This window comes from Syngnathus scovelli, chromosome 3 (assembly GCF_024217435.2).
Source record: "Syngnathus scovelli strain Florida chromosome 3, RoL_Ssco_1.2, whole genome shotgun sequence".
Classification (NCBI taxonomy): Eukaryota; Metazoa; Chordata; class Actinopteri; order Syngnathiformes; family Syngnathidae; genus Syngnathus; species Syngnathus scovelli.
The window spans coordinates 16129142-16153101 of NC_090849.1; the positions used below are offsets into that span (position 1 = coordinate 16129142).

The 23960-nt window shown below is 40.6% G+C and overlaps 1 protein-coding gene and 1 long non-coding RNA gene across 2 annotated transcripts in view; both read left to right on the forward strand.

The window, feature by feature from the left end:
* Positions 1–254: 254 nt before the first annotated feature.
* Positions 255–2180, forward strand: LOC125993588 (uncharacterized). Its single transcript, XR_007490288.2, has 3 exons — positions 255–434; positions 673–805; positions 1416–2180. It is a non-coding gene; the product is annotated as an uncharacterized lncRNA (long non-coding RNA).
* A 1681-nt stretch (positions 2181–3861) lies between these two features.
* Positions 3862–23960, forward strand: part of ank1a (ankyrin 1, erythrocytic a) — a 62197-nt gene continuing 42098 nt past the window's right edge. The window contains exons 1-2 of the mRNA XM_049762253.2: positions 3862–4053; positions 6201–6652. Of these exons, the coding sequence (XP_049618210.1) occupies positions 6527–6652 (126 nt within the window). The 5' untranslated portion in view covers positions 3862–4053; positions 6201–6526. The remainder of the gene's footprint in view (positions 4054–6200; positions 6653–23960) is intronic.

Here is a 23960-nt window from a genome sequence, read left to right on the forward strand (position 1 = left end):
TAAGCAAAAGCACCTGCTGCCTGTGAGTCGTAGTGCGCTTTGTGTGCATGTGTGCATGCATGCGTGCTCGCGTTTCAGACCTAATCTAATCTGGCCTTTGACAAGATGCTCCCTCATCAATCCTGAGCTGTCGGAGTTCTGTTTTTTGTTTTGTTTTTGTTTATAGGGTTGGGTGGTGGCGTTTGGCAGTGGCATCCTTCACACTGTTGTCATGGTGATCAAATTGATTGGCAGGGACGCCTGGTTAGAATGAAAGAATAGAGAACAGGTGGAAGGAGGCGGGCTGTACATCTAGTCGAACAGATTGGGACAAAGTGAGGACTCGCTGGGTGTCTGAGGGGAGCCACTGTCCGTTTTGGCTCTGCTTACACCTTTTAAAAGACAACCAGTAATTACTCCAACCGTCTGTAATGGACTACTCTGAACCTTTCACGGTATCACCAGATGTTCTTGTTTCTGGGTTGGATCAAATTAAGTGGGATTAGGTATTTTTGAAATTGCCATCTTGACCGATTTGGTAGTATATAGTGCTTTGTTTTGTCTTTTTCATTAGAAACACCAACATTGTTATTTGGAACAGCATCTTTCTGTGTATAGCTATGGAAAGCTGCCTTTAAGTACTACATGACTATTGAAGACATGCTTTTGATTGAGGGTGTGCTTGTTTTGCAGAAGACGTTGACCACCTGTGGGGGAAAGATTGATGGAGCTGAAAGAAGGATGAAATAATTTGTGCAAAGGGAAAACCAGAGGAAGCCATTTGTAAAAAATCCATGGAAGAAAAATACACAGAGGAAAAGAGACGGTACGGGAGAAAAGATGAGGAATGAGAACAGGGAGGAGCGAGAGCGAGGGAATGGGACCCGGGGGAGCGAGTCTCAACTGTTTGTGGTGACAGCCTCCGGCCTCTGGCCTCCTCCCCAACACTTCCTGCTCCATTTCCTTTTCTTTCATTCCTCATTTTGTCTTACTTTCTGAATTATTGCTTGTGTTCACTCCCAGGTTCTGTCAAGTTCTCCCAACCTTGTTAAAAACAAACATATGGCAAATGCACTTTAATTCTCACCATACATGTGGTACTTTATTGACTAGCAGGAGTAGCTTTGGATGCCCTTTAGATCCCACAATAGAGGCAATCCTATGCATTAATTTTGGACCTATTGACCTGATAACATTGTAAGTTGATACATAATTTTAAGATGTACCTCGATTATGTAAATCTCCTGTTTCAGAGGCTATCACATTATTATGTTGTGAATGCATAAGTTATTTCACTCCTGTGAAGTCATTAGTTATTCCAATTCAGGCTACCTGGTGTATGAAGGCGATGCCTTGTGAGGCATCTTTGAAAGCTGTGACAAATCTATTTTGATGGGACGGTTTATTGACAGATTTCCTGTTTGTGTCGTTCCCAGCCTTTTGCACCACGCCTTCATCCAGCCCTGGAAAGATTCTTTTCAAATCCTCTGCAGCGTCGTTTGCATCCTCAAAACTATGACCCCATTAAACCAAGTAGGGTGAAGATGGAGTATGTAACACGTAGCCGGGAACGGTTGGATGCTCCTTGTAAACAGGCTGCATCATGGTGAAGCAGCCCCTGGTTGTAATGACACAACCCTCGCCTCGTCTCTCACACTCAACCAAGCAAACGCTGCAGCATCTCTGTAAACCTGCTGATTCATCATCTGGCCTACATTTGTAAAACCTGTCGTGGATCTTTTAAACACACCTTCGTTTTTGTACTACTTTTGTAGTGTCACAGTAAAGTAAATTAAGCATTTGCTTGACATCCATGCAAGCTCTGTGGGTCCAGTTCTCGCTGATAGTGTACAATACATGTGAATGGTTGTCTACTACTACTACTACTACTAATAATAATAATAAATTTAGCAATATTGTACAAAGTCTGCTGGGCACCAGTTCACACGTGATCCTACCCTTGCAAGACAAGCATCAAATGACCTTCATTTGGATTAAAACCTGTTCCATGTCGTACCTCTGTCCTACCACTGGAGGGCAGGAGTGAATTGGCCTTGGCGCTCACTGTATCCATAAATAGTATTACAGTACAGTTGATTTGTATTAAGTGTTTCATACACCAGATGGTAAGAATTTGACTTACTTTTGTATGTTTTCCTCGATGGTTAGAAAAAAAATACAAATGCTATTTGAAAATTCAAGGATAACTGGTCTTGTGGGCTAATTCCCATTTTCATTACTATACTTTATGATCATTACTAATTTAAAACATATCATTAGCATAAACTGTTTTATGTTTTTTTTTAGTAAAACTGATGAATTATGTTATTTTGGAACAAATACAAACATTGATGGGAATTCCCTTTTCTCCTCTGTAGTACCTCCTATGCACCAGCAGAGGAAGCCTGGTCACCTTTAATCCACACTGTCACCATTCCAATTAATCTCCTGAAAATGCTGAATGGCGATCTGGTTCACATTGTTATGTTCCTTTGAAACTCTGAAAATCTCAAAAAGGTCCATGGACTTGTTCATCATCCCTCCCCCATGCTGCTAAAAGAACTCTTGATGGTGCAGCGGATGCTGCAGGCCCACACAGAACTGTAGTAGGCCACTGTAGGTTGAGGCCCTCTGCCAACTAACACACTGGAGACATTTGCTATCAGAAATGTCCAGGCTGATCTGACATGAGCAGCATAGTAAACATTTGGCTGAGCGCCTGCTGTTGTCCAATGTGCAACAACAGAATAGATAAAGCTGTTGTCTACCACATCACCCATGTGATCCATTTGTGACATGGCTGAATAAACATATTAGATTTGATTTATTGCTCAGGGCAGCACCGTGAAAAGTTGTTAACACATCTGCCTCATAGTTTTGTGGTTTGGTGTTCAAATTTCTGCTGCAGCCTTCCTAAATGGAGTTTGAACATTCTCCCTTGTGGATGTGAGACTTTTCCTTGGTACTGTGTGTTAGGCTAATTGTAGACTAAATCGTCCTTAGGTGTGAATATGAGAGGGTATTCCCTTTTTTCCCCACAAATATCCAGATGCGTACTTGAACTTTCTCCCAATTCCCCAAAACATGCATGTTTGGTTGTGATAGTTTGTCTAGAGGTAAATTAATTCTTGTCTTGCCCGGGTGATCCTAATGAGCACAAGCAGTATAGGGAATGGACGGATGGATTGATTATAAATTTCAGAGCTGCAGTGAACAACTCAGTATCTTTTCACGTTTATGTACTACATCTGGCCAAAATATGATGGCTCCAACTGAATTTAGTTGAATAGCTCTTTAAGACGGGCTTTATGTCTCTTATGTTCTTCTTAGCTTGCATAGGTAGGTACAAAGCCCAGTTACAATAAAGTTGTGATGTTGCAAACTAAATACATGCAAACAATATGATTTGCAAATAATTTTCAAATTATGTTAAACTGAACTATCACAAGGTGTGCAGGGGCAACAAAAGACTAGAAAAGTTGAGGAATGCTAAAAAAAAATGTTTGAAACATTCCTCAGGTGAACAGGTTAAGTGAAAACAGGTTTGTGTGTCATTATTGGGTATAAAATCAAAAGTATCCCTGAAAGGCTCAGTTGTTCACAAATAAGGATGTGGCAAGGGTCACAAAATCTGAAGAAGTCTGCACACAAGTCGGAACGCCCAAATCCAACATTGGATGCCTGTGACCTATGATTAAAAACCGTGTCTTTTTTTTTTTTTTTTAAATCACAGGAGCTGATTTGGTGTTGTGTAATGTATTGTGTTGTGTCCCACTAAGTGTAAAAATATAAAGAAACAACATTGTGATTTCGTTTGATTGAATATCATTTCAATGAGGAATAGCCTATCACGGCCATACTGAAAATAAATCGGCCACGCATGCCTGTCTGTGCAGTGTGCATGACAAGTGCGTCGATGTTGGTGTGCAACAGTCGTTTTTCAACATTAATCTGCGAGTTTTTTCAGTGCCATAGTGTAGTGGCACGACATGTTTGTGAAATATGCACGTATTTGTAAATGACAGCTGAAGACACTGGTCGACTGACACAAGGGACAGGCTGAAACGCTTAAAGGTGAGTGTGACAAAAGTTACCTGCACGATTTTGCATGTCTGATTATTCTCCGCTATTTTAAAGTGCTCTCTAAATAAGGGTGAGTTGAATTATGTGACTTAATCCCGCAAAACTCGAAACGGCTGTCACCAGAATATGTGGACATATTTTTTGAACGAAGCATTTTTCCGCATTAAGCAATATAAGCTGTTGTAGTGAGCGCAACTTTATAGAGGAAAAGGCTTGTTGTCCTTAAAATAGAAAAGCCGTATATGAAGAAAAAAAAGAAAAGTGAAGTGATATGCAAGAATCACAGGCAATTTGTCATGGTCTAATCACTGGTCTGGAATCTAAACAAAGCCAGAAACGCAGGTACATGTCCACCAAATCATGCAAATTCAGGTTTTGTACAATACAATTCACAACATCTCCTTACATACAGTATGTATATATAGAAAAAGGAGATTTTAAAATAGCTGTTGTGAAAAGGCCATATGAAGAAAGATGTATTGCATTGGATGAAAAATGGAAACAACATCAAATATGCACTTTGACCATTGCTATAATTTTAGGTGGATGTCCTCATTTTATGCAAATTATTGCCTCGCTCCCTGGTCCCTCGATTACTGGGCAAATTATGGTATTTTGTTACCTTGATAAATCAGGGTGATGTACTTTTTGCCCTCCTAAGCTTAAGAAAGCAAACACGAATTGTGAAAGGCACAAGCCCCCTAAAAAAAATGACGCTGATTTGTGTTTTCACTCATCGGAGAAAACACTTCATCATCAACCACCAATTTACACTTTTCACTGTATATGGTGCATGGAGTGGATACCTCGCCTCAAGACCTTAATTAGGTCAAAACTAGCATTCTGTTAGTTAAGCAGGAGTGTAGCTGTATGAGACCTATCTGGTTGGCTTATCAAAAAAAAAAAGTCCTTATTATGATTTCAGTGTTGCAGTGATGATTGAGTTGGGAACATTCCCAGGAGTTCGATATTGTGATGAATGCGCTTGCCACAGAGCTGTCAGTCCATCAGTATTTGTGTTTGTCTGTGTCAAAGCTTAGCTTTGCATGCGAGTGATTTATGTTGCAATGTTGCAGACTGAAGGCAAAATCATCCCCAAGTCAACTCATTAGTATGCTGCTCAATGTGAATCTGCTATCGGATTATAGGAGATTCCTTAACAGGAGAGTAGAGGGTGACGGGGAGCAGTTTGTAGGGGAGAATTAGGCAAAGCAGTCTTTCTCCAAAGCAGCCAAGAAATTCTACTTTGTATTTCAAAATCATAAAAAAATACGGTTACCTCTTTTGCTCTGTATACTGTAGCGTGTTTGATCACGTGGATACCTCATTAGGTATGTGTGATGTATAGTGAGGCAGTAAAACGCTATTAAAGGATTTCTTTTCTACCTGCGTCAGCAGCATTGTTGGGAGGAGCAGGGAAAAAATGGAACACAGGGAGAGGAGAGCGAGAGTACCAGTAAACATGTGCAGACTCCATCTAAACTTCTTTTCATTCACCTAAACCTTGCCATGCAAATCTTTGAGCAGATGCAGAAAAACAGCGTCATGCAGTAATGACATGAAATTTTACAAACTGAAAATTGAAAACTAGAAGAAAGAAAAAAAAAGACCTCTTAAGTAATTATGAAATGTTTTCGATAGACTGTGAAGGAAAGAGCACTGCATAGCTCTCAGACGTTGCATACACAAGCACACTGCACCAACATCCTTAGCCAGTGCTACGTATCTACTGCAGTGCTTCACCAGAAGAGCAGGAAGAGGGAGTACGGAGAAGAGGAGAGTTAACGAGTCAAAGGCTGTTTTATTTTTTCCGCCCCTCATGCATATTTTACATTTCTTTTATTTCCTCCGGTATGCTGGGGTGTGTTAGTGATGGGTCCCTGTATAGGACACATGGCAGGAGCACAACATATACTGCAATGGAAAATGAACCAAAATCAATGTCATGTGAGAAGGAAAAAGTAAGCCTTTGATTAAAAGATGCTGAAGCTTTTCCCGAACTGAGCGTTCCGTCATCCCCTTATTATCTTACTCATTGGGGTGGATGGATGCAGAAAACACTGTAATGGACAAGAAAAAGGGAAGTCATCCTCTCAATTTCATTTTTTTAAGAAGCACTTCTCTTTATTTTCTTGCAGAGGGACACAAGTGGCGAAGTCTGTAGGAAAAAAAAAGGAATGAAGGGAAGTGTACATTAACGATCGAGTGAGTGCTGTGCTGCATTCGCATCCCTCAGCAGACGGCTGAGGACTGCCGCTGTGTGTGAGCGCGTGTGTGTGTGTTTGTGACTGCACTGCTGAAGAGGAGGAGGAGTAAGAGGCAGAGTGAGCACGCTCAGACTCTACAGGACCATAGAGGAACGCAGCAGCAGCAGCAGCAGCGCTAGTGTTGGCACGCGCCGGGTAAAAGTCCCAGCACCGTAAGAACTGGACTCGCCGACGCCACCCAGACCCCTTCAAGCGCCATGGCTCAAGCGGCCAAACACCTCCGCAAAAACAAGGATTTAGAAGCCCAAGCAGAGCAGGAGCGCAAAGAGAAAGAAGAGGAAAAGGTCAAGAAGAGGAGCCGCTCACGGGATAAAAAGCGCAAGGTACTGGGATGATACGCAGGTGTCTTAGTCAGTCAGGGATGGGGTAGATTCGGGAGGGAGAGAAAGAGGGGGGCTTCAAAGCTTGAGATGCCCCCCCTCCCCTTGCTAACTAGTCTGGGGTGCCTGGGCACACATGGAAAACCAGTCATGCTGTGTTTCCACTGTGTGTACTCACATCCTCCCTGGCACACATGTATGTCATGTACATACAAACACGGGAAACGTTCCAGCACACTGCATGCTCTCCTAATCCTTCCTTATTGCCCAGTTTATTGAGTATCTTCAATCAATTGTCTGCCAAGGAAGCAATTTCCCTGTCTCCGTCCCTGTTCACACTTTTTTCGATCCACTCTTAAATTTTCACTGTGGTACTGTCAAATTTGACATGAACACGAGTCATCTAGTGGCCAGTGCGCCGACCTGCGTTTTAGCTTTTTGCTTTTATTTGGCTTTGGAAATCTTGCAGTGGTGGAATACCTGCAGGCTTCTGTTTTCTGTCTGAGGATTCCCATCGTAAACAAGAAATCACTGCTCCGTCACTCACCAATTGCGGGGACCTATGCTAAAACTGGCATGTGCGCGACATTACTACCCCTGGTTTAATTGCACCTTTTTTGTTGACATTAAAATGAGTCATCTGCTGTCTAGTGTTGGTTGGAAATAGCTCATCAGCAACCCTGTCAATGTGCATAGTGCCAAGCTGGCTGAAAACCAATCTGGTGCTGATGCGGTAGAGTGTTGTGGCCAAACACATGACTACACCCTCCCTCGAGTTCAGGGAGGCTTACATTTTTCATTTGGTAGCTATCTCAAAACAAAGGAAGGCAGTTTGGCTTCAGCGTTGCGCAAGAGCGCCGAACCAATATTGTTGACGTCAACTTGTGCTCTTGAGCTCTCATACATGTACAGAAGTGTGAGAGCAAACCATTTTTTGCACGTGTGTGTGTGAGTCTGGGAAGAGGAGAATGTTAGTAGGGAAAGCCTGCAGCACTCTAACAATATGCATGATCACGGCTAAGGTTTATGCTGAGGCTCTTAATGCAGCCCAAGTTTGACTCAATGTGCATTGTTTCAGGGGATCCCATATCAGTTACATAATCATGGAGCTTGAGTTGCTTAAATAAGCCTTTCCACCCTCCTCTCCAAACTCCCCCCCCAAAAAACATTTTATGCCTAATGCATGCCTTGTCAAACCAGCAGCTTGTTTTTCTTACCTTGTCAAAGTGACTTTGTGTAAAAAGCTCCTATGGCTGACCACGCTTTATCTTAGTTAGCTCCATAATAAACATTGAGGTCTAATAACAGAGCAAATTCAAATTTAATATGACGATGTTAAGTTGTGGCTACATTAAGGTTTGCTTTCTCTCGTGTGAGGAACTGTCTAAAGCATGTTGTTTATTCCTCAATTCTAGTATTGCTCAAGGTTGTGGGTGAGGACTAGACCCGACCTAATCACTGTTTGACAAACATTCACGCATACTTGTGAACAACAATTTGAGGAGTGCTGTATGTTATTGTATATGTAGTCGGTGTCTTGATTTGGCTAAAAGGTCACTGTTGCGTGTAGTCTGCTGTTTAGTAAGATGGTTCGATACGAGGCGGGAAATTGCGATGAAAGACAGTTGTGGCAGTCCTGACCCATTAGTGGTACGCACTCACAAGTAAGGCTCATTAATGGAATCCGTCTAGTCAGTATGCACTACGGCTACTTTGCCACTGTAGACGGTGGAGAACTAAGGTGTTGGCTGCAGCACGTCTTTAAGGTAAATCTCAGCGGTATAAGAATAATAAATAAAGATTGAGTTGGTTTGAATTCAAGTTTTGCCTCTGTCTACTTTTCTCCGCCCTCCAAACTCTCTTCCTTTTCCTGCCCGAACCTTCTCAGAGCTACCTGTGCCAATGTCTGAGAGAGATTGTAATAGCTGTCTTAAGTGTTGATGCAATGTTAATGCATGTGTGTGTGTGTGTGTGTTTGGCTGCGTGTGCAGGTTGCTGCAATGGATTAGTGGTGCTGCAGTGGTGACTAAGCCTATCACAGTGAGCAACTGGAGTCTGATCATCTCTGTCCGCTTCCCGGGATTCTTGTTATCAGAGATTAAAGTGAACATTTTTGAAGCGATCCCTCTGTGGTTCCAACCCCTGGCAGTGCACTTTTGCTATTGGCTGACTGATTCATCGTCTCATTAGTTAGTCAGTTTTATGGACAAAGATGTAGCCCTAATTACCTCAGCAAAGTCAGCTATATTTTAAACACGGCTTTCTGTGTGTTGGATTGAGTGGAGAGTTGTAAAAGGCAGTGAGCACTTTCCTAGCCTAGACACCATCATAATCTGGTACCTAATTGTTTTACCAATACAGGTAGGCTCACTGCACTTTGTAAATTACCCCGAATACTTTATTCTCGTCATTTGATTGATTGCACAAGTCATTCAAATAATTGATGATGAAATTGTTGATCCTGAGATTGTTTAGCCAATTAGACTTTGAATAATTGAGAACATGGCCATCAGCAGCATCATCTACTGTATTTAAGCACAGTTTGTGGGAAAAATGATTATCTTTGAAATAGAAAATCAATTAAGAGCGCAATATTCTTTTTATATATTTTATAATTCCATTTGCATTTGTTTTTACTATCAAATATAAGAAAGTTATGGACTGAGATTTGTGGAAGAATATGCTATTTACCAAATTTTGATATAATGTGCACGTAATATTGCACAGCGGTAACGCAACATACATGCTGACTTTTATATGCCAGCAAGCACTCAAAATGCGACATTTCAGTAATTCATTCAAATTCCATTAATGATGACGCGGCAATAGCACTAATACCTGCGAAGAACACGGTGTTTCATATAATGGTCAGCATGTCAGCCTTTCAAGAATCAGTACATAGAGTGGAACCTAGGGATTGTTCGTTAAAGCCGATTGGACATTACTTTTTATAAACCACTTTAGTTTCTTTGGCTAAAATTCAACAAATACTGTAAATAAAACTAAACAAATAACCATACACAACGGGGGGAAAAAAAGGCAAAAATTACAGGTGCTTGGATTTGTAATAAAAACAATTAAATTACTACATCCAGCCAAATTACACGGAATTGATTAAACATTTTGAAAAGTTTAATTTACTGCTAACATTTCTGACGTTAGGTGGGAGTATATTGCAAGCGGAGGCAGCTCTTTAATGAACAGTTCTCATCTTAAATTTTTTTGGGGGGCGGGCGTACAAACAGGTGACCTATGCACTTGTCTAGTGTATCATTGATTGCGCCATAGAATATAACAAACACGGCCAATTCCGGTACCAGCTGACTTTGACAACTACTATCCAAAGGAACATTTTGAGTGGTTTAGACACTATTTTCTACTTTCTGCGGGGTCTGCCAAATCAAGGTTCTACTGTATTTAGTTTGTAGGATTTGAAGAGATATTACAGTTTACTGGGCCCTAATTGTTAATTACAGATGCACTTTTGAGCCATTACTTGTCATTACGTTTGTGAGCTCCTGTGTCGTTATGTCCAGGTCAAGGCAAATTTAGGACTATGTAAGGTTAAGATTAGGCAATAGTTTTACCATGGGGAGTATTCAGGGAAATGGTTGTAAATCACTTGTGTCAGTTCCATGTCCTTTGAATTGATGGAGTGTGCGTTCAGGTGTCCCAGTGGAAGCCCACAGTCAGATGACTCAGCAGGCTTGGTCCAGGCATTCGTTTAGGTTGACAGAGGCTGGAACTGATTGTATATGAATGCTGCATGGGCAGGTTGGCCGGGAGCTGCAGCGTACACTTCTTTAATTAACGTTGCAACGCAAGATGCACATGAGGCCAATCCAGCAACAACACCACTCCCTCCTCCTCTCTTCAGGCTTTTTCGTATGAGGTTGCAGAGAAGGAGTTTGTAGCCAAAGCTCACTGGGTGAGGCGGCGGAACTCCACAGCACCAAGGTCTTGGCCACTGGTTTTGCAGCGATTCAAAATTTGAATTGCAGGTCTACGCTACTGTATGAGGAGCCTCAGAATGCAATACAAGCTCGCAAAGTTCACATCACAACGAGTCCTTGTGCTATTTCACCTAATGTGCATTTGCCCACCGTAATTTTTTGCAATGTCCTGCTCCTGTTCAAATTCAGAAACATCACACAGCGTGTGTCTGCCCCAACCCGTTCAGGTTTATTTTCTTCAAGAAGAAGGCTGCCCCTATTGTTAGGTTGATTTAAATTATCTTCTAAAAACAGATGAATGAGAAGAGAAAAGAGTCAACATCAAACATCCAGCTGGCTCTCCTTGTCTGCAGGGGGTCCGGCTTTCCCAGAACTCTAAATCTTTTGAGTATTTAGTAGTGAAACACTTTCATTCTGTCACTGATGGATTTTTCTGCGACTGTAATGATTCATTGGAACAAGCTCGAAATTCTGTGTCATAAAAGCACAAATCCACGTGACTGCTGATGGTAAATAAAGCTGAGCCGACATATAGGCACAACTGCGCCAGTCCCAGCGTTAAACCCAAATGACGGCAGCATCTGCCTTTGTTCATCCTCCCACTGCAGCACATAATCTATTTATTTCCGAGACAGCACGTGAAATGATGTGTCATATTGAGAGGGGCTTCCTCAGACTCTCCGTCAAGTGGCTCCCTCTCTCCCGTCTTCCACACAACGTCTCTCCTTGGCCACTTGCGCTAATCTCTCCCCTCAATTGTTATTCTGACAGTGCAGCTATTACATAACTCGATGAAAAGAGAGAGATCGTGGTTATTGAAATGTATCCTCGCAACGCCAAAATAAAACGGAAGAGCGATAGAAACTAATACAGATGCAATACAGTGAGTGAGTAACAGGACAGATAATTGCTGTTTGTTATCAGAAAGCTTTTTGCTGTAGAGACCTCATCTCTGTCTTTAAGATCCTTGTCGGTGAGAGAGCAGAGAGGGAAAAGACAGGTGGTGGAATCACGTGCTTATTGCTCACAGATGCTGCAGGTTCTGCAGAGTCTCTCTCTGAGACATCCATAAGATACAAGCCTGGGAAGTCTTGGATCCGCTCCCCATTGATGAGCTCTTAGCTTGCTCGGATTGTCCTACAAGACTATTTTGAAAATGAAATCTCATGTCTTTGGCACAAAAAGAAATTAGCGTGGTCTTGAAGCGATAGTGTGGAGTGCTTAAATGCAACCAGCAGCTGTGCTGTGGAGTCAAGTCTTGTGGTTTGTGAATGAATGAATGAATGAACGAATGAATGAATGAATGAATGAATGAATGAATGAATGAATGAATGAATGAATGAATGAATGAATGAATGAATGAATGAATGGAAAAACGCCATGACGTAAGAAATTGAACTCCATCCAAGCAGATCTTGCAAATCCACAGAGAGATGGAATTTAAATACAGTAATGTAGGTTTAGGATGGCAAGACAAATTAATATAAATTAATCCCTGCATCTTTGGGGTCCAGGTTCTTTGTTCTCTTTTTTGTTTGTTTTCTTAGAAAATAAAAACATTGACTGTTAAAATAATTGTAAAAAGATTTCTTGACCAATATATGATATTGATATCCCTATTTTGACTGCTGATTATTAGTTCAATGATTCTTTAAAAAAAGAAATAGCACTACTGAAATGCATCTTACTTCTGTCGTGCGTTTGTTATGGCACATATTATCATACAATTCATGTTCTCTCTTAAATGCCCATATGTCTGCGTTATTTCATAAACTACAACTGAATATTGGCAGACTAACCCTAACCTGAAAGCAATCTGTGTTACAGCAGGTTTCCAGGATGCCGAACTGTCTGTGGCCTATATGTGCTTCCAAGGATACTCAGTGCTCCCAAATGACTTTTGACTTTGACTGAGTGCAATGCAGATTTCTTAAGTCGTCCAGTCATCACAGTTTCGTAGCATCATTGGCCATTTATTAAAAGCCTAGACATTTGTAAACCCCTTCATCTGTATCCTCGCGAGGGGAAGAAATGGTTTTACTTTGATTTAATTCTGCTCTGTAGGAGGACAGCCAATAAAAACAAGACAACACGAGAGCTGTGATTCCGTTAACCAGATACATCTTTCATCATGTACTTAAGATGCCAGCATTTTTAGCACATCTATTACAGTCCTTTATTGATGACAGTTTGCGTGGTTTTTTCTTCCCCTTGAAAACTCAAAACATGGAAAGTATTTGTAAATACAAATTCTCAAATGACAGGATATTAGTAAGTAAAAAAAACAACGCTTTTGGGTGGTCTTTTTTGCCATGCTTGTTTTCCTTGAGGAAAAAAAAATATCAGAAATATATATTATATATATTCCCCCCCTATTCCGTTGCTGTACCAAATATGAACCAAACCATTGGGCTCGTCTGCCCTCGCATTTATGGAGCAGAGGCACGTGGCACATAGAGTGGCGCAGGATTTACTAGCTAGCTGCGAGGAGCGTCGTGTCACCCTCCTTCTAATTGGCTGACCCTAGAGATTGTTTTTTTTTTTCCTCCAGCTGATGCAGAGGCAGGTGCCCACGCCTTTCTCCCTTCCTTTCTCTCCTCATCTCAGTGTGTATCCCTCCTATAATCAATTCTCTTGCTCCAATATAGACTCTCCTTGCTTGTTTCCACCACTCTGCTGCAGTTACACCACTGCAGGATTTCTGATCTCAACACCTCTTCTGCTCACATTCTCTTAAAGTCACACAGAGTATACAACAAAGACTGAAAAAAGTCTGAAAGACTGGAAACAAAATGAAAAAAGAACCTTCAGGTTACATTTTGGTTTCATTCTCTTTCACTGAAATATATTTGTGGGCATAAGTGTGCAGTCTTCTGGGGGGTCTATTTCGGATGGAAAAGAATCTGTGTGATTGCAGTAACTCCACAAGGTCAAACGCACCTCCAACTGGATCACGTTAGTACACACATGCATGTAGACTTGGCACACCCACTCACTGTCAGCAAGCCCTTAGTCAGCAACCTCCGTGAGTGTAGAATGTCGCCACCTAGTGCTCACAGAAAGGGCTCTAATTTGAGTAAGACTGACATCATCTACTGTACTGTACTGTAATGCATGAGAATTGATTGTTAGATGACATACGGTTGCATTGATTTAAAAAAAAAGATGTAAATAGCCTGTATAAATTCTTCTAATTGGTCAAAGGAAAATATTTTGACACAAAGTACCAAGCCTGGCCTTTACTTGCCCTCTTACTAGTCTATCTATTTCTAATTATCTACTACAAACTCTGATGTGCCACATGGCCATACACTTTTTTGACTTGGACAGTGGATTGACAGTGAGATGACGATTATTTTGTGAATTATTCATGGTTATCGATGACTCGAGTCGTATTATGACAACTCAGCATTTGGCTCACTTCATCTTGTGCTCTTCCCTGTAGCCGACACACAAAGTCAAGCCGCTCCTTCCCTGGTTTCCTTGGCCCCTGGTGCATTTTCCCTGCTGCAGAGTTAGTGCAAGTGCAAGCCAATCTATAGCAGGGCTTGGGGCATCTCAGGGTGCTTAGTTGCTGTTAATGGAGAAATTATTTGTTAGAAGAGAGAGCAATGTGACTTTGGCTTCTGCACTCCTCTGGCAAAGACACTTAATTGCATGCACACCCATAAGTGGGCATGCATTTGTGAGTGAGAGAAGCCAATGTAATCGTTTTTGTTTGTATGACCATATGGCCTCTGGGATGTTCGCTGAGTCAAAAATAACCCATATGGTAGGTTGATATATTGTCCTTCTTATTTAAAAGCGATTTCTGGCAGATTCATTGAAGATTTTAAAAAATCGGCAGTTCTGCTATTAAACATAAAATGACACTTAAAATATACAATTTGTGTTTACTTCTAAGGATGAGCTAATTTCAAGTTCATCAGTTTTCTTTGCCGCCACTCCATTTCAATCACTTTTGCATTCTTGCATCCTGCTGAGGCAAGGAAACAGGACCCACCTCATCACTTTCTTTATTCCCTCGTACCACATCGTATGTGGGCACATTTCTCAATTTGAATAACAGTCGCAACTTAATCAGAAAAAAAAAAACATGGCATTGTGGGAAAGGTAGAATTCTAATGAGTCTTTAACATGTTTCATTTAACTTGAGTATTTCCTCTCAGCTTCAGTTTTCTGCAGCATGTTTATTTTTAACACTTGTTTTTAGAGACTTGTGGAATCCTTGACCTTCAGCCTCGGTGGTTATGCAATGTGCTCGGAATATCCTCATACTGAGCTGAGGTGTGTGCGGGAGTGCAAAAATCTGTTTTGTGTGTCTGATGAAGTGCTCCACACTACACTTAATGCAAATCCTTTTGATTTAGCCATTTAAGGGTCTAATCCTAGACAACCAACAGGTTTGCCCTATTTTAGAATCCTACAGCAATTTGTCATAAAGATGCTAGAGTCGGTTTTCTTAGGGTTTATGGAGATTCAAGTCTTTTCGAAATGCTGAAAAAATAACAACACAACATATTTAGCTGAGTGTGAGCCAATGGAAAATTACAACGTCTTACTGTATGTCTTACTGTTGCTATTCCACCACATTTGCTAAAAAGTGTTAAGAATTAACTGGTTGTGCTCCCCCTGCTGGTCTGAGCTCTTACTTGTCTGAAGCCTCAATGGTATGATATTGTGCTGGAGGGCAGCAGTCCTCATTGAAGAATGAAAGGATGGAATCTTTCAAGAATGTGACACTGTTTTTCCAAGTTATGGTGTTTGTGATGCTTAGAGATAGCCAAGGAGTGTAAATTTTCATACAAACACGCACATACTCGCATAAACATGCACTGTTCACACCCGCCTTTCCCTCACATCCAATGCAGCAATTCAACGCGGCTCTGCAATACTGGTACGCAGACTCATCAATTATTCATTATTGTTCAGCAATGCACTTGACAAAGAGTGCAAATTAGATGTTAAAGAACTGATAACTTCCCAGTATGCGTCAGTAAAACAGCTCAACAGCTCCACAGCTACACCCTGTTAACCCTGATGGTCAATCAAATCTTAAGTTTGTGATGAAATTGAGCAGCAATTAAGGCCATTTTGGAAAACACCAGTGCACTGCTAGTAAAGCATATTGCAAGCTCTGTACAGCTTCCTCCTCAACTCAACACTTGCTCTCAGCACTGATAGTTGGGCAACTTCTATAAATAACCACCCCACTGCAGCATATTTATGTTGGAATCAGCAGTGAGCGTCTTATTAAAGGGGAAATCGACCTCCAAATTTTTAACAATAGTTGTTGTATATGCCCCCATGAGTCTAAAAAACAGCATTCTGATTAATATTGCGTTTGTGGAAAAATAAGAAATCAGCTGTTTTTATCCAACTCAGGGGGCGGCCAGTTTGCCACTTGCTGTCAACTTAAAATGACATCACAGTTGCCAGCTTTGAGGTGACAGCCAATCATGACTCAGCATCAGAAAACTGGTGAGCAGCGATTAGTTGGGACCTGAGTTCTGGCAACTGTGATGATGTGATTTTCAATCGACAACAAGAGGCAAAATGGCCGACCCTGGATGGATAAAAACAGGTGGATTTTACCTGTTTAATTCAAATTCTGCATATGATACATTCGGAACACTTCCGATTAGTTGGGTTGCACACATATAATTAATTGTAAAAAAAATGTGGGGGTTGACTTCTTTAAGTGGAAGACCTCTGATTACGTCATAGATCATTTTTTATTTTTTGGATCATTTAAACAACCACCTCAAAGCGGATATGGAGAAACAGGGAATTCTACCCGCAGGAATCGTCAGGGGATCCTTCATGCAGGGAATTCTTCTTTCCCGCACTCCAAGCAGATGAGATTTATTGGAACGCTAGTGATGCATTCACTGAGGGCAGAGAAGAGGTGAATGGAGTAATAAGAGGGCCACAAACAATGACTGTGTTTTTTTTAAATATATGTTATCTATGAAGGGCAGTTTTAGTGAGAAGAATTAAACAATGAATCTGGTGGGGCAGGCTGACTCTTGGTGCGGAGATGCAGATTGTTACTGGTGTGGTGCAGGGTCATGAATGATTTAAAGACAGCAAAGGTGAGCGTCATCCACCCGCTCTCAAGATACATGCTGTCATTTATGACCCGGCAAAGTAATTCAGTTTCTTGACCAGAGCAAACTGTTCTGTCAATAGTACAAATAAATCTGAATTCATGTGTGTTGCAATTCTGCTGTACTCAATCAAGGCAATTGTTATATTTATTCGGTGAACATTGTCTCTTCTTGAGAGTCTTTCAATGGTTCACAAATAGCAATAAAACAAGGAGAGAGTTAATGGGAAGGAGATAGACATTGCAGTTACATGAAGGACTTAACCAGTACAACTCCAACTAAATCAGCATTTGAGTAGTCCATTCATGCTAAGATAGTTGGGGAGTCAGTAAAACAGTTGCTATCCAATCGATAATAATTGGATGCTTGTCTTGATCTTCTGCTCTGGTCAGTAGTAATGCAACAAGAAAGAGATGTACTGTAAGACTGACTTCAAGTGCCAGTGCACCAATGAGGACAATTAAGGCTTTGTAGGCAGGAATCTAATCACAGAGATCTAATTGCTCTCAGAGTCCAGATAGACGGAATCTTTCGATGTTTTAGTCGATATACCAATTTGGTGTCAGTGCTGTTGCAAATTTATACTTTAGTGATAACAGAAAACTCATAGAGGTGCTGTTTGTAACAGTTGATGGAAGTAAACGGGAGATTGGACGTACCTGTGGAACTACAGAAAATATATTGATAGTTGTATTTATCATGTGCCATTATTGAAGGCATCATTTGAAATGAGCCGAAGGATACTTATGGTAACCTACGGTTCCTAGCTTTGAAAGAAATTCAACAAGAAATAAATGTCTTGCTACTTTCTCTCAGCAAACCGATTTTTTTACTTAACTTGATTACGCTGTACATCTCACATGTTAATGTCATGTAGGAAATTGCATTGTAATTATAAGGTATCATTTATAGAAGAAAAGTTCTGAAAGTCTCTTACTGTTAGGTTATCAATTGTTTCCATATCATTGTCCACTTTGACCACTAAGCCCGTTCCAGAATTATTGTAGATTGACTAAAACTAAGGATTGGTATGATAAAGAAATTATGATGGCGCTGCTTTGGCTCGAGTACAGTATTTAAAAAAAACACATTCATCGATTATACATATATTAGTGACGGCCACAATAAATTGTAGTACATTAGTATTATGTAAATGTTATACTATACTACATTCATTACTACATGTTACAGTATACTGAAAACTGTTTAGAGAATTGATTTGCGAAATAGCAATCTAATAACGCCATCGAAGCGTGTGTGTGTGCGTGTGTGTGTGTGCTCAGTTGCAACGACAGCAATTGAAATGCATAGGACACCCTTGCCAGTTCTGGAGAGTACTTGTGTGCAAACACATGTTTGGCATTACTGGCAAAAGGACACATTTGGCAGAGATTAATAGCAGCTTGGTTGTAATAGAGCGGAGCTGAATGCCGCATATTGAGGACGGTGTTGGGTGGTAGCTTGCCTTTTTTTCATACTGCATTGTTTATTTTAGAAAGAGAAAGCAAAGTGCTGCTTACAGTCGATACTGTTTTAAGGCGTACGGTCCATTTTTCAGCCTTTTCATCACAGGTTTTGGTCAAAAAGGTTCATATTGAACATTTTCTCTCTATGTCCTCATTATAAAGGAAGGATCAAGATAAAACGGAAATGTAATATTTTATGCCATGCTAATTTCTGCTCACATATTTGCCTCCTCATTTCATATCTTGTAGTCCTTCTAAAGAACCATCAACTCCCACATCTTCACTTTCATGCTTTCATTTGAGCCTTCTGTTACAATGCTTGCTCTCCTCACACATCCAAAGCACTCTCCGCTTTTCTTTTTCCAGTTATTGTTCTCACTCCTTCCATCCACTCAGCTTTCTCAGGCATGCTCTCATGCTTTTACGTGTTGCTTTTCTTTCTTGTCCCACCTCAAGTTGACCATGGTCCTCTCCATGTTTAGTACTTTCCATTGCATGCCTTTGACAACCTACTTCAGTCACTCATGTCCTTGAAATCCCATTTGAAGTGTTCCCTTTTTTTTGCTGAGGGTGAGAGTCTCCTCTGTGGTTGTGAGAGCGCAATATGTTTTTTGTGAAAAGAGAAGTGTGTGTTTTTCACAGGCTGCAGGTGTGCAGCACTGGTGACGTTTTGTTTGTGTTTCTCCTTACTTGAATCATGTACCGAAAGTTAATTTAGGTTTTTGTTATCACCAAAAGAATCGACTACAAAGGCCAGGAAGTTATTAACTGAGTAAACACAAAAAAAAAAAAAAGGCTTTCAAAGGGTTAGTGGAAGTATGTGAACATGGTTGATTCTCTTTTAATTGTATCCCAGCCAAGCAATGGGATTACATTGGATTTGACTCATACAAGAATCTGTGGTATTGAATCTCTCTCTGTTTGCTGTTCAGTCCACCAAATTAAGACTAAAAAAATAGTGAAATTAATCTAAAAGTGAATTCAAGCAAAATATGCCACTAAGGTCCCACAAAAACTTCAAATATTAGCATATTAAAGTAGTGTACTCTATGAGCATTAAGAAAGTACCGGATAATTGTGTGCTAATTCTTTGACAAAAATTATTACTTTTCTATTTAGCAAGGTCTTTGGCGCCATCTTGTGGTATCTTGTTGTTACTTGGATGTTACAATAAGGCCACAAAAACACAAATATGTGAGTTTTTCAGAAATTGACTGAATACAGTTTCCACGGAAATATTAGAATTTGTGAATAGTGAACCGAATAGGCGGGCATTCACTTTGCTGTGAGGATTGGTGGGTGCGTGAGCAAGAGGGTTTATTTTCAGTTTTATATTTGTTCACTTTATTAACTGAGTTGCACAACTCACATTCCAGATGCTTAAGCCACCATCACTAATGCTAAATTTATTGCCTAAATATGTTACACTATTCAGAATGTTAAAATGTTACTTAAAAGATTGTGTGCATTTTTAAAGATACTATTTGAACAGTTGTAGTTTGGAACAGATTGACAAATTAATATCCATATATCAAACAGAGTCAAATCAGCAAATCAAGTGCTGTACTTTGTCGACAGTATTACTTTATACACCGTATGCTTCATAATTAAGTGAAATAGTCTGTTGCATGAGTTAAATTTGTTTGCCAGCTACTGCGGATTTGGGTGACCTTGTGACTTGTTCACATATATCCCTTTGCCGAGTGCTCTCGTCCTAGTCCAGTGTCCGGGTGTCAGCTACCGTTGTTTTCGAAGCAAGAAAAAAGAAGAAGAGGGGACATGACCTTGGGAAAACAAGTTCGAATTTTTACGTGATAGAGGACTAGCGCTGAAAACAGAGTATGACGAGACTGTGAGGGTGGTGAGACTGAGAAAGCTCCATGAAAGCGCTTTGACTGTCCACGAACTGAATGAGGCCCGCTTTGCTGATAAGGACGATGAAAGGAATAATGATGACGGTGGGGTGCAAATGCGATGCTATTTTTAGATGCATTCAGCTTTCCTGCTGCGTGTGCATGACTGTGCCGCATGTGTGAGGATGGATCTACTCGAATGAACAGGTCATATTTGCAGGCATGTGCTTGGCTTTATTCAAGATCAGGTTTACAATACGGTCCGTGTATTGTTTCCTGCCCGGGTTATGTGTACGGGTGTAGCTGGATGTCTTGTTTGTGCCGACTACACACAGAATCTGAGAGCTGCAGCAAAGTGCTCGCCCACATAGGGCCTGCTTTAAAATGATCCCACTTAGTGGGCACTAAATTGCGAGTTCACTCAAACAGATTGCACGTGCTGTTGCACGTAATCTACCAAGATTGCAATCTTTTAAAAAAATCACCAAATTTGTATCTCCCAAGTAGGGAAACTGGGATTCGTTGCAAATGGAGAACATAGTAATTATGTGTATGGCTTATGTCGTAAAAATAGATACTTAGAGAAAATGACACAAGGTGTGTAAAATTTGGACAAACACCCTGGATACACAATTTGTATCAACAAATTGCTAATGCATTTTCTACATTCCTTATATAGCCTACCTTCCTTTTCAAAAAAAGTTTTAATTGCTCAATTATTTAACAATACTAATAATATCTCCTCTGGAACGGGGGAAAAGCTACATTCATGAAAAAATGAAGACCACTCAAACTGTTCAAGGGCTAGCATCATGCAGTTTGGATTTATTGGTCAATTATTTATGCAAGTGGATAGCAGCCACTACTGGATAGAAAACATACAGAGTCTATGCATGAGATCAGTATCAAGATGCAACATGACAACATTCCTATAATACGCTGGTGTTTAATCATGCTCACACAATCTTACACTCAGCAAATTTCCATCTCACTGCAGTGCTGTCAATCGCACAAGCCAAATGCACAAAAGGGAAACATCTAAAAAGCTCTCAAGGAACCGGAGTTCCCTACCCCTGTTAAGATCCAAAGCATATTAATATGTTGATCTTGGGGCCATCAACTTGATAATCCGAAGTGAAATAGTTTATGTGTTTTAATTTTCCAAAGTGAGGAGGTATGGCCTCACTCTGAATGGGATTTTATGGTTGATCTACATTGTAGCACCGTAGGGTGGACATGTTCCTGTCGAGTTCCTTGTATTCGTCCTCTGTTGCTGTTTTTTCACATGAAAAGCCTTCTAAAAAAAAAAAAACGTTAGTCTAACTTCGTCATATGTGTTATATAGTAAGCATGCAGGTGCAGTGGGGCTCATTTAGAGCCAGTGATTGAGGGGGGGCTTCAGTGTTTCAAGTCCCCAGAGAGAGCTGGATAGGCTGAGAGAACAGCTCTGATAGATGGACTCCAAAGCTCCTGACCCATTCTGCTGACTGCTAAGTTCATTTAGAACTACATCTTTTTGTGAAGCACTTTTATTTTAGCATGTATGATACTCTCCTTTTTTTATACAATATATGAAATATATACGCCTCACAGTTCAGAGGTGTAGGATTCGAACCGCCTCCGGCTTTCCTGTGTGGCGTTTGCATGTCCACCATGTGCCTGTGGGTGCTCCGCTTTCCTCCCACATTCCAAAAACATGCATGGTAGGCCGATTGACCACTCCAAATTGCTCGTAGTGTGACTGCGAACCGTTGTTCGTCTATGTGTGTCATGGCTGGTGACGAGTTCAGAGTGTACCGCACGAACACTGCTGGGATAGGCTCGAGCTCACCCGAGACCCTCGTTGGGATAAAGCAGTTGAGAAGATGGATGGGTGGTTATTAAATCATACCAACCGTGACAATTGAGGCAAAATGTCCTTTATATATAGCTACATGACTGTCCTTCAATCGCTGGGTCTATTCACACCTACAATTTAGAGAATTCTTATTCTACCATACATGGTGTACTCTGCAATAAATAAATAAATAAATAGATAAATAGATAAATAGATAAATAAATAGATAAATAAATAAATAAATAAATAAATGTTTCTCCTTATAATTAATAATGATTTTGTCCTTTACAAAGTTCAATGTCCTCTGCTTTACAACATACAATGTATTCTCTCACATTACAATATATTCAAATAAGTCTAATGTTAAGCAAATGTTGTCGTCTGAAAAGCAGGTGTCGATCACTTTTGAACTTCTAATCTTATTGCTGTTGGATTTTGTGGCATGACGCCCTTTGTATGTTTCGATCAAACATTTTACGCTGATTATTTCAGATTAGACTGTATCCACTAATATGACAGCCATGCCCTGGTGGAGGTATTGTTTACCATGATGTATGTGGCACAGCAGATGTTCCTGCTGGTTTCGTCTTGGCATGGCTCTTTATTGGCTTCACTGATTAACGCATGTAACGTTTGTGCTGCAATTGGCAAGGGAGTTTACTGGAGTGGATGCGGGTAGTGTTGCAGTCTTAACATGAGTCTGCGTAATCCACCGGCTGTTCCACTACGCGTGAGCAAGGCTCTAGGCTGGCCCCATACAAAAGGCCAGACCTGAAAGCACAATAATGAGGCACAGGCTGAAAGAAAAGACATGTCTCTTTCCATTTCTCTGAGCGAAAAGAAAAGCGCAACATAAAAGAATAAAATGCAAGAAAGAACGATGAAAATAAGCCTCTCAAATCCAGGTTTTTGGCCACGCTGTCTTTTTGAGTTTATCTTGTTTTCATGCATGTGTTTTATTATGGTAATGCTTCAGTGGATAAATCACTTTGGTATGGAAAACCATCGCTGTGTAATAAAAACAGGAGTACAAAAACTTAGAGACAGCTCAAAGTCATAGATAAACATCAAATCTAAAGGTCTTCACCTTTTCCCACCCACAGCAGCCAAACAATACAAATCCCATGTTGGGAATGAATGTTTACTGAGTATCATGTCATAGTTCACAGTGCACCTTGACCCCGTGTGTATACACTCTACACAATGGTGTCACAAACTCCTATGTATGGCCTTCAATTAAAACTTTTCCACGTCTATGGAAAATAAGATGTCTCACCAAAGATCCAAGATGGTGAGGAAGGCACGGCCAAAGTGAAACTCGAGTTAATTGCGCCATCTTTCTCTTCCATACCACCTGGAGCTTCAAACTGTGCCCTTCCAGAATTTACCTCACAAGCTCAATGAGCTCTGTTTGTGTGCTGTTTGCTGTGAACAGAGCTTGCCAGCTGTCTGCAATACATTTTGGTTTGATTTTTGTTCCGGCCTTGTTCAGACCAGTTTATATTGGGTCTTTTAAATTTGTTTTCCTGCCGAATCATTGGCCTAAAAAAATCCATATTGGCCAGGCCCAATTCATTCATAGCACTGCATTGGAACCCCATAGGTTGACGGAGAGACTTTCTAGGTACTGGTTAACTTCCAATTTGTTCAATTTTAAAAACTTAACAAAACAGTTGACTCCACTTATTTGCAATTTGGTAACATTGAAGTTTCTTATTTGCATTTTTTAGTGGGGAGGTAGGGAATATAATTCCTTGGTTAAAACTCAATGTTTTTTTTTAACTCAGGCATTTGCTCAAATTTTCTTTAATTATTCTAATGTGGTAATAATGAATGTTTTCTGACTTTGGTCATGTGATGTTCACACGCTGAGCCGTGATTGGTTGTTACCTGAGCCATAGGATTTGTGATGTGGCAGTGTATCCAGCCCTGAGATGGATAAAAATGGGGATTTTCACATTATCAAATGATCACTTGTACAACATTCCTAGGAAATCACAATGTCCCATCACTGATTAGCTATTTGTAGAACAGGTCAGTGGGCCACTCAAGTGGTCCTTGGAGCCTGCAGTGGTGACCTTTGCTCTAAAGT